Source organism: Epinephelus moara, chromosome 4 (assembly GCF_006386435.1).
Source record: "Epinephelus moara isolate mb chromosome 4, YSFRI_EMoa_1.0, whole genome shotgun sequence".
Classification (NCBI taxonomy): Eukaryota; Metazoa; Chordata; class Actinopteri; order Perciformes; family Serranidae; genus Epinephelus; species Epinephelus moara.
In genome coordinates, this window is record NC_065509.1 from 13,567,204 (window position 1) to 13,579,111 (window position 11,908).

Below are 11,908 nucleotides of genomic sequence, written 5' to 3' on the forward strand. Positions count from 1 at the left end.
GCACTTGTTGTTGAAAAGTATAGCTCTGATTAAGTTGCCTTACCAAGAAGACCATGTTTGGAAATGAACTGATCAAACCTTTGACAGCTGACTTTTTGCCGCATGTACTCTGAGGCAAAGGTACATCAGCCCATTATATCACAGAGACAAACAGCTGGCACTGTCTGCACAGGCCGGGGTCAGCCTGGTCAGCCTGTCTGCCTCGTCTCTCAGTCCAGAGAACGAGCGCTTACCCATGGCTGCTCAAGCTGCACCTATCAGTGCTGTGGGGTAAACAGCCGCTGCTCAATCTCCGGCTGTAGCTGCAGAGTGTCTGTGGTCTCCCTCTGCGGCCTCAGTCACAGCCAACAGCATTGATCCAGAATCCACTCCACTGTGGATGAGCTGGTCTCTAATCAGGTCAGAGCTGAGTGCTGGCTCATAGGGGCTAAGGTCAACTGTAGATGTATACACATCACACTTAGGACACCACACTGCTGTCATGTTAATATCAATCCATAAAGCCTGCAAAGCACAAGACTCCTGTGTTGTACTGCCTTGCTGCCTTTGTCCGGCTCTGTTGTCAGGGCAGAGGTATGTCTGGCTCGACGGGGCTGCCCCCTAAACCCCAATGGAGCCAATGAATGAGAGGATGGACGGAGGCAAGGGGAGGAGAGCAGAGGAAATACACTCATCATCGCATTAAAGGAGAGCAGGACAGAGGGGTTGAAGAAGAGAGGAGATGGAGGGAGGGAGAGAGAGGGTGGAGGGAGGTGCAGTAATGGGGTCTTTGTTCTGGTTGGTGTGACTCACAAAGCCTTGGCCCGGGCAACACAGCTTAGTTACCGTTACCAAACACAGAGAATAAGGAGGGAGGATTGTGTGTGTGTAAGAACTGGGGGATGTTTCTGCAACCCAATCAAACCTTACATGTCCTCTGGTTCATCCAGTCATGAAATTTCAACACAGCTTTTTCTCCTGTGCCTTCGCTGGGTTTGTTTTTCTGCCCCAGTTGGCAGCGTTGACTATCAGTACATCACGGGCAACCAGCATTACGCTGCAGTTGTACAATCATCATGTTAGACATGGTCATGTGGGAGTTACAGGAGTATCTGACAGGTGACACCATTCTTTACAGCATCTCACATTTGACAGGAGTGTTTTGGCAGAAGTCATAGAACACAGTCAAAGAGCTAAACCTCATCAAAATGGATGCAGTACTTTTTTTGTACAAAAACAAAGAACATGCATGAAAAGAAGTGATTCACATGGTCACACATAGTCGCAGGGCAAAGGTATTTTGCCCAATCTTAAGTTGAAGAACTGACCCAAAATGTTTGTCATGACAATAATAACGTTGTTCAGCCTCAGCTGTGCTTTGTGTTTAATGCTAATTAGTAAATGTTAGCATGCTAGCAGGCCAAACTAAAATGGTGAATATGGTAAACATTAGACCTTCAAAACATTGACATGTTAGCATTGTCACTGTGAGCATGCCAGCATTCTGACATTAGCATTTGACTTAAAGTATCACTGTGTTTAAGTCATGACTCCCTAAAAACATGTGCAGGGGCACTGCCTGAGTGTTGTGTGCGTGATACGTGCTCTTGTCAACTCGCTTCTGGTCGTCTCGTCACTTTTGGGATAAGCTAGCAAAACTGCACCCTAAAAAGTTGTTTATTTCCCTTATCTTTTCCTGATCCCAAAGATTAGATCTTACACTTAACTGTAACTTCAAACAGAGATTTTTTAATTTATTTATTTATTTATTTTTTGCAATAACTGATTCACAAAGATACATCTTAGATCTTTGCTCATTGTGTTGCTGGCACGGCTGCCAACTGTGACCACATCCGCCTGCAGATATTCAAATGACTTACCTGACTGCTGTTAAATTCAAAACAACCATCATAATGTTACACTGGAAAATTTGTGAAACTAAATAGTCCTTAAATATACTGAATTTAGATGGACTCAATTATATCTAGCAACAAAAATTTACTCAGATGGGAGGGTTCTATTTTCTGATATCAATAGTATCTGGCATCATGCCAAACAGGTATCTGAGGCAGTTTCCATGTGGGCCTACATAGTTGTGAGACCTAATATACAAATTATAGGGTAGCATAGATAGTATGTATTCTGTATGCCTCGATACTTGATGTGCATTGAATAAACTGATCTCATGTTGTAATGATGTATAATTAATTAGCCAATACATTCTGTACAGTATTTTCATGGCAAATGATATTGGGCACATGTGACATTATGTTAGCATGACTGGATAGTGCCAATTTAAAGTAGTAACTTACATGATCTGTACAACACTAATGTAACTCGTGTTCCATCTTGGAAAGCTCTTGAACGTGCACTTGCACCAACCTGGTCTCACTCCAAAGTCGTCGAAAAACTGACGCTTTTTCTGGTGTCAGACATTTATGAAAATAACTGTCCTTTCGTGTCGTCATGATATGCGGCCAGTTGCCATTATTGTTTAAGGGTGTCTGACAGTATCAGGGGGAAACATGGCAGGACAACACTGAAAGGTAAGGCGACGGAAGTGCGAGTGGGGAAAATACTGATTCCATAGAAAATTATTAAACTGGAGCCTTTCATGGATTCTGAAATGAAAATATTGTCTTATTTTACATATGAATATGAATATTACACTTTACCCTCTAACCCCACTGCCGGTTCCCCCATAATGGGCATACTGGGTCACTGCTGCCGAAATGATGTCTTTTCCAAACCCAACCAGTAAGCTCTTTAAAAAGATTTGAAAACTAGAGACCATCTTGCGATGGGATCCAGCTTTCATACAACGATCTGCAACTTAAAACAAATGTGGGCCAGGGGCATGAAGTGGGGTGACCAATGGCCCCTTCCCAACTTCCTACCCCCCTACTCCCAGCTTCCTTTGCTCAGACAACATCCGTCTTCAAACTTGACCTTCATTTTGACCTCAAATACACACCTGTAAAGTTTTGTGATTACATCTTGCATAGTTGCGACTCCATAGACAGACATTAAAACACTTGGCAAGCACTTCTGCTGTTGTTCTCGCTGCAACTGTTGTCACCAGGACCACATTTTTGCCATGATGACACACACACACACACACGCACAGACTGTTGAAAAACAGCCGTTACAATATTGTCGTGGCAGGTAATGACTATGAAGTAACAGCTGACTAAACGAAGGAAAGTCCTGGATACATGTTATGAAACATCATCAAGGAAACATGTTTTTATCATGATGCGTGACTCATGCATCTTTAAACACAGGCATCTCAACACTAACAATACAGAGGTTAAAGACATCTGGTGATGTGTAATGGATTGCGTGTGCATGTTGAGCGTGAGTGTGTTTGTGCATGCACATGTGTGTGTGGCAGCCTATGCAGTAAGCAGGATGTCCTGTCCTCCCGGCCGCTATTGTGGAGTGGTCAGCCAGCCAGACGCTACCCCCAAAGACCACTTCCCCTCTGTCAAGTGCCTCTTTCTCTCTCTCTGTCACTCACCCACACACCCACACGCACACACACACACTCATAGTCCCATGCCAGCCTGAACACAATGGGAACCTGTCCAACACCGCCCTGTCACCTGACTAAAAATAACCATTGTGGTAGCCTCAGACATGAAGAATGTATTGTAACAATAGTCTGGCAGGACTTTGATCAGCAAAAATAGCATTATACTGTTTTTGCAAGGTATCACCCATCACAGTTAAGAGTATTTTTGGCTGCTGTGAGACTCTGAAGATGTCACACCCCAATTTTGAACTTTAATTATAGTGTCATCTTCTTTATTTCACTGTGGGTTATTGTTTATACATTCATATGATCGGATGTGACTCAGTTATTCTCTGATGTAAACAAGCACTTACTCTCAACTTTTTTTTTACTATTTGTCAGATAGAGTTTATGAACCCTTTGAGGCTGGAAAGTAGCCCACAAGATCCTTTACTTAAATAAAGTAGTAATACAAAAATGTAATGTTCATAGTTGTATTATTATTGTTAATAGTATTAAAGCAGCATTTTAATGTAACTGGTTGAGGTGGAACTACTCTATATATATTCTATACTATAAACTGTGTTAACGTACAATACATCAGATTGTATATGTCGATCATTTGTTTTGCACTATGTAAAATCCATGATGGAATGTCACTGAGAACAATTACTCAGGTACTGTGCAATTTAGATGTACTTTCAGGCTACGTCATTTGAGTATTTCCATTTTATGCTACTTCATACTTACAGGCCTGCTCCACTACACTTTGGCAGCAAATATTGTACTTTTTTACTGCCTGAGAATTCTTTTATGTTTGTGTTTATTTAGAAAGGGACATTGCACATTGATGAACATGATCGTTTAAGTCACGTCAATGTGATTTAGCCATACAGGCTAATTTTCATTTGCAGTCCCTGGCAGGCTGAAGGTGTAAGTGTATATAAGAAAAAGACAAAATAACATACACATGCACAGAGACACATAAGCACAGATAAAAACAGATTAATGGCATGCCCATAGAAGGGCACATGAGCACAGAGCAAGCATATAACCATAGACAAACGCACATAGCAAGGCACATTGGTAAAAACAGCAAGACATAAGCACTATTAATAAAACAATGACCTAACCATGTAACCTAAAACATTAAGAATGTACTATACAAAAGTCCAGCATAAAACACAGCATAGACCAAAGCACGTGGCCACAAACAAACACACAAGAGCAAATACACAAGGACAACAGCACACCAACACAATTAGCAAAACAGTGACATCACCATAAAACCAAAGCACATCAAGGAAAACGTACCATACAAAAGCACATAAGCCCTAACATACAGTGATGAAATGAGGACTTAACCACTAATTCAGATCATGGCAACATGTTTTTGACAGCTTTAGTTACAAGTTGTTTTGCAGACATTATTATTATCTATACAAAATACAATTCGACTGATAAATAAGCAAGATACGAAGTAATTAAAATGAGTCCTACTTGTACCAGCTTTAACATTAAAGTGATGAACACAGTAATGCATCAGCTACTACAATGCACTCATATCATATATAAATATGACTCTGAAATGGGCCATTCTGCAGAAAAAATAGTCTTCTTTCACTTTTGCTACTTTAATTACATTTAATGCTTTTGTAATTTTACTCGAGTAAGATTTTGAATGCAGGACTTTTACTGGTAACAAAGTATTTTGACACTGTGGTGTTGCTCCTTACTTAAGTCTGATCTGAGAAACTAGTAACTAAAGCTGTAGAAAGTAATATAATGGAAATGTTGAAGTGCAATGCAAGTACCTCAGTGTGTTACTGAAGTACTTGAGTAAAGTTACTTTGACCACTGGTCACTGACACAGCAGAGAAGGTCATTATCATATTAATATACTGTGATGTTATTTAATAAATGTGTGTTTGTGATGGTCTTACTAAGCTGTGAGCTCTCCAGCTGATGACACCAGCCTGTGTGTCCCCCCTCTCTCTCTCCCCCTCTGTCCTTCCCTCCCTCTCCACAATCCCCTATTCACACTCCCCTCCTCCTCCTCCCCTTCCCTGCTGCCCAGCCGAGGTGCTATTGTCTCGTTTCCTGTGGCCGTGCGAGCAGCTCTCCGCGTACACGCACGCGCATACGCACAAACCCCCCGGGTGAGCAGGCGCGGTGGATGTGATGAGGTCCCATTAGTAGCGGACGGACGGAGCGAGTCGTCAGGATTTAATGGGAGAACTCTCACAGTTTGGTGTCGCTAACTGGCTGAAAAGCGGTTTTATGACTTGTTCGTTTTAGTTTGGTCCAGTTTGACTCGGAACAGTTGGAAACTCGGAGCCAAGCAGGCTGAGCAGCACCAAGACACTGGGGAGAAGAAAGTATGGAGTTTTTCCTTTGACAGCTGCTCTGCTGCCAGACTGACAAACATCAGTGACCAGGAGGTGAGCTGTCACCATCCAGTCAGCTGCCAGTAAGTCCACTCTGCTTTGTCTTTAGACAATAACTTTTTTGTGTAGAGTTGACAAAAACATGTTTTGTTTTTAGCTGAAGAAAAACTCTGAATAGCTGCTGTCCACATAGGAGAACTAATGTGCTGGTTCAGCCACAAAACCCAATTATACCTGTTGTATACAGCTGACAAAATGTAGCTGCAGGCTGTAGGAAGGGTGCTGTGGTTACATATAACATAAACAGCTTTCAGTACAGACTAATGCAATTTACTACGCATATTATATGATCTCTAGAGAGCTCCTTCAAGAACTTAACTTTTTGTTTTTGCCAAAAATTGATACATATAAGGGATATTGTAGATTTAATATGAATCACCAGGTTAAAATGGTGCGTTCAGGGGCACAGAGCAACACCTCTGAGGTTTATGTAAATTGATGATAACATCACTCCAAATGGCCTCAAGTATTAGGTGCTGATTTAATCCCATTCCAGCCAGCATCTAAATTTTTTTAACAATTCTGTTCTTGAACCAACTCCAGTAAAACTCAACATTATAAACCTTATAAAGTAGTATTTGTAAGACTTCATATTCATTGAAATATTGGTGGATTGTGATGTAATTTCAGACTAATTTTAACAAACCTTACTCTATACACCATCTCCATTCGCTCTGTAAGCAGCGCAGACGTCCTCTCGCACACTGTACGCCTGGTCGTCGTCCACCTCTCCCTGTCTTCTTCCTCCTTGCATGTGAGAGAAAGGAACAGCTGGATGTGAGCTGAGCCTGAACTCGATCTGTTCAGATCAGCGGGTCCCAGAGGCCTGTTTCTGTCACTGCCACGGCCGACTGCGGGGGGAAACCCTTTAACTGTGCAGCTGTCCACGACCTGTACATGAAATCCATACACACACACACACACACACACACACACACACACACACACACACACACACAATCAGGTCTAAAATCCCACGGCAGGACTCCTAGAAATCCACAACAAGCTTGAATGTATCTCTGCTACAGCTCTGAAGTCGAGGCGGTTCTTGTTTCCTTACACATAAACTGTATAGCAGCCAATGTTCTATAGACTTGGCTCCCTGCAGAAACAACATCAGCTGAATATGAAGCCGGCACTGTCAGAGGTCCTGGGACTGAGCCACGGTACACAAAACCCTACAGTGTGTGTGTGTGTGTGTGTGTGTGTGTGTGTGTGTGTGTGTGTGTGTGTGTGTGTGAGGACTGGCACATGTAAGTGTTTGCCTGCTTGTGTGTGCACGTGTGGAGACTTGTGCATATGTAAGTGTGTGTTTGGTGCAGATGGGTACAGTGAGGGCATTGTGAGGGCCGGTGGAGGCTTTCTGGGAGGCGTGTGAAAACGCAGTAAAGATGTCACACTGCAGCTGGCACAGGACAGGGCTGATGGACTGCTTACACTCACAGCATTGCCTTTGTGTGTGTTTGTGTGTGTTTGTGTGTGTCTGTGTGGTGAAAAGACCGATAGAGTGAATCTTTCCAGGGGTACTCAGGATTTTTACACACGATGCCAAAGGGCCGACCACCTCGCTGCCGCTTTAGCTCTGTTGCATAACCCAAGATAAGGCCAGTTTAGCTTGTTAAATCTGGTGCTGTAGCAATTTAGAGTTGCACTCCCATAAAGCTGGAGGACTTGGGAGAGAGATTTTAAAAGAAAGATAAAAGAAGGGTCAAAATCAATTCAGCACAGGCCGAGATGTCTGGAGGTTTTAGTGTGTAACACCGGTCAGGCTCCAAAAAAAGTTTTTCATCCAACCTTCTCCATGCCTGGTTAAAAGCCATGTTTTCAACTCCAGATCTTCAGTTTTTAAAGCAGGATTTGTTAGGAAACTTATCCTAGGGTGAAACCTCTGTCCAGGGCCACAGAAAACAAACTGTTTTTACACGCTGTGCAGAGCCTGACCACTGAAATAGATGTGTTGAATTTCCTTTTTAGATTGAGAGAGGTGTTACTCCACTTCTGTTTTGGCTGGGAGTCATTGACGTGTTCAGGAACTGAAAGATGCTATAGTCGCAAGGATTCTACATGTGGGCTTTTTTGGGGCCTAGAGCTGCTGCATGATATGCAAAAAAACCCTAAAATATCACATTGCAATTATTTTGAAAAATATTGTAATTGCAATATGAGTCACGATTTTAGTGAGGATAGTAAGTTTTGCATATAATTTACACTGAACCCCCCACCCCCGCACACACACACACACACACACATACACATAAATATGATGATGAGATTTTTGCTGAGGTCTGTAGCAAACAAGCATGATCCCTTATGTGTCGAATATGATTTGTAGGTGGGTGCACCTCTGTGGTTCCACAATGCGTCATATATAATGGTATGTTGCAACACGACCTACGCAGCCCTACTGTTGCCCTATTAAAACACAAATCTAAAAATAATTGGTGTGATATACTGTGTACTTAGCTGTGTAATCTCAATCAATCAAGTTTTTATGTGAATGTAAGCAACAAATTTGAGAAGTATTGCCTGATATCAGAAGGAATTGTCATCTTGTTACTCCCCTTTTCCATCTTCAGTATGACATTGTGTCCACTCCAACCGATTTCTTCTAACGAGTCACTAGAGACCAGCGTATCTGCCTGAATCCAACGTCTTATTAAGTCCACACAGATGCGTAGTCATGCCAACATACCTGTTTTGCTAGAGTTTTAAGAGTGGAGCAGAGCAAAGTACATGTTGGGCACTATTGAGAAGACATATTGATTTAGAATAGCCTCAGAACAGCTGTGTCTTATTTTGCCTATAGCCCTGAAAAAGTTCAGATGTGATGATTTGAAACATGAAGAAGTGCTCATTATGAAAGACACAATGTGCATTTTTATGAGGTGATCAACAAATCTTTGGTCATCACTTCTGCAATAAAACAATTAACTTTATTGTGGATGTAGAATATCAAGTGTGTTCATATAACACTGTGACAAATAAGATAGTTAGCGCTCAAACTCAACACATTCGAAACAATCTAGTTCCTGTTTTGACATCACACGCTCACAAACACATCTTGTTTTGAGTAAATAACTAGAAAATGAATTGTCTTTCACAATGTCAAATCCCTCTAATTGTTCATGTTTGACAGCAAATCTATTGTGTTTCATGACAACACTGCTCTGTGGTGGTGGGAGCAGCTCTGCTCTTGTACCAACAGGCTGACGATTTCCTGCTGCTTTCTCTAGTTGGAGTTAGTCTTAGAAACTTTTGTGGTTTAAAGTGGATTTTACATTGAGCTCTTTAACATTAGCTCATGATTGAAAGTAGCTGAAGTGTGTTTTACCTCCTAATCTACAGTACATGTCTCTGTATCTGGCTATCATTTACCACTCACAGTCCTGATGACAGCCTGAGGGCTGCGTGCCACACTGCCATGTGAACTAAACCCCTGTGGACAGATGGGACTTTATTTATACTGACAGATAACACATGAACTGCAAAAATGCACGCACACACTCACAGCTATGCGGATACACTGAATGTTACAGCTGTGAAAAACATTGAAATTTTACCAATAACGAGCTAAAAAGTGTTTTTTCAAGCATCTCTAATATTTCTGTCCTCTCTACAACTGATTTAGATTGAATGCTGCTTTACTTTACTTCACTGTAAAGGATGTAAGACACATTGATTACTGTTATAAAGAATAATGTAACAAAGGTATACCTTAGGTATAATGGCATAAGGCGTGTGAGTAGACCATATGCTTCATCCTATGGACAACTGGAGTTGTTTGCTTTGCTGTAACTTTTATAGTGAGGAAGTGACCGTGTGCTTTTCCTCTTCTCTCCACAGGATGACTGACCAGCCCTGCAGCCGTGCATCCTGACTGTCTGCCTCCATTTGTGTGTCCGAATGTCCACGATGACTTGGAGGAGACTTGACTGGTGGATCCCCTGCTGACACCTCCTGTCCCCAGATATCCGCCCAACTCCCCCCCTTTCCTTACAGCTTTGGTGCACCCTTTTTTTGTAGAGCCCCCCTCCCTGTCTAAGCCGTCAGCATGGCTAGCCTGGTGCTCAACGAGACCGGAATGGAGGACTGCGGCATTGACGACTCCTTCAAGTACAACTTGTACTCGGTGGTTTACAGTGTGGTCTTTGTCTTGGGCCTGATAACCAACTGTGCGGCCCTCTTTGTGTTCTGCTTCCGGATGAAGATGCGAAACGAGACCACAATGTTTATGACTAACTTAGCGTTATCAGATTTGGTATTTGTTTTTACGCTGCCATTCAAGGTCTTTTACAACGTTAACCGCCACTGGCCATTTGGAGATGGATTGTGTAAGGTATCAGGAACAGCCTTCATCACCAACATCTACGGCAGCATGCTCTTCCTCACCTGCATCAGTGTAGACCGCTTCCTGGCGATAGTCTACCCTTTCCGCTCCCGCTCCATCCGCACACGCAGGAACGCGGCGCTGGTGTGTGCCGCTGTGTGGCTGACCATCGTAGGGGGAGGAATATCAGTGACCTTCTTCTCCACCATTAACAGCACAAACAGAGCCACCACTTGCTTTGAGGGCTTCTCCAAGAGCACCTGGAGGACCTACCTATCCAAAATCACCATCTTCATCGAGGTGAGTGAGGAGAGACAGACTCTGAGAGTCGCACATTTTACCTTATACACCATTTATACACTTCTTTTATTAAGGAAACCAGAAACATAGTAGAGATGTTCCACATTTACATAAAGTTTTCTTATGCAATTTATTTATTTCACAGGTTGTGGGCTTCCTCCTCCCCCTCTTGGCCAACTTGGTATGTTCCTCGCTTGTTCTGCGGACGCTGCGGCGTCCAATGACTGTTGGTCACGGCTGTAACAGCAAGAGACGTGTCCTACGGATGATTTTGGTCCATCTGGGCATCTTCATCATCTGCTTCGTCCCTTATAACTCAATCCTCTTCCTGTATGCCCTGGTGCGGACCCAGGCCCTGGCTAACTGCGCTGTGGAGCGCTTTGCCCGAACTCTTTACCCCATCACTCTGTGCCTGGCCAGCCTCAACTGCTGCCTGGACCCTGTTGTCTACTACTTCACATCAGAGAGCTTCCAGAAAAGCTTGACCATGGGAGGCAAAGGGACAGGCTCCCGGCCTGAGAGTATCCCCCGCAGCGACACTGAGACCCAAGACACAGGAAACACTCTCCCTAGAGACACACACACTCTGGCCAGCAATGGGAAAGAGTCAAAGACGTCTGAGAGTCAGTTCTGACTCAGCAGGAGAGAAGGAAGGTAAAGAAGGACAGTTTGGGTTTGACAGGAGCCCTGAATTTGAAAAATAAAGCAATCAGCTGTTTGGTCCTGGAAGTGACAAACACATAACTCAGCAGATTAGTTAAGTCCTGAGGTAAGTCCTGAGGTATGGCCTGGGCTTTACGGATTAATCCACCACTGGAGAGCAGAGGAATGTATCTGTGTGTGTTTATTATGAGTGAACACTACAGGGATCAGAGACCCAGCCACACCAGGACTATTGTCCAGAGACACGCAGAGCCTCTAAAAGAGACTGCAACACATCATCACTCAGGCTTAACACACACAAACACTCACAAATGCACTGGATTGTGGACAGAATGGAGGTTTCCGTCCACATTGTTGACATATGCTGTTTAGTTCTTTTGTAACACACTGAGCCCTTAAGTGTTATTGTCATAAAGTTCAAGCTTCCACAGCACATTATATCATGTTAGACATTAATGTTATGTCACTTTTAGTGTGGTGAGACCCATTGTTATTATAACACAGCAGCGCGCTGACCTACTGAGTTAAATGTGTCTCATGTTGACGTTTGAGGCCATTAAATGTCTGTTTTGAATCCCTTTCATGGCCACATTTATTATTTCTGTCCACAGCCTTGTGCCCGTTGGTGCGGTCAAACAGAGTCTGAGCTGGCCTTTGTTAGCATGACTGTAGGTTTGA

At 43.1% G+C, this 11,908-nt stretch overlaps 1 protein-coding gene across 1 annotated transcript; it reads left to right on the forward strand.

Annotated features, from left to right (window-relative positions):
- Positions 1-5,618: 5,618 nt before the first annotated feature.
- lpar4 (lysophosphatidic acid receptor 4) lies at positions 5,619-11,804 on the forward strand. The gene is made up of 3 exons (XM_050042488.1): positions 5,619-5,963; positions 9,784-10,567; positions 10,713-11,804. The coding sequence occupies exons 2-3, from the start codon at positions 9,992-9,994 to the stop codon at positions 11,199-11,201; spliced, it is 1,065 nt and encodes a 354-aa protein (XP_049898445.1). The 5' UTR covers positions 5,619-5,963; positions 9,784-9,991; the 3' UTR covers positions 11,202-11,804.
- Positions 11,805-11,908: the final 104 nt, after the last annotated feature.

Bases quoted from the DNA above. Each gene is read 5' to 3' on its own strand.
- lpar4 (XM_050042488.1), top strand. From the start codon at position 9,992: ATGGCTAGCCTGGTGCTCAACGAGACCGGAATGGAGGACTGCGGCATT. The intron at 10,568-10,712 runs GTGAGTGAGGAG...TTTATTTCACAG, and splicing joins AAATCACCATCTTCATCGAG to GTTGTGGGCTTCCTCCTCCC.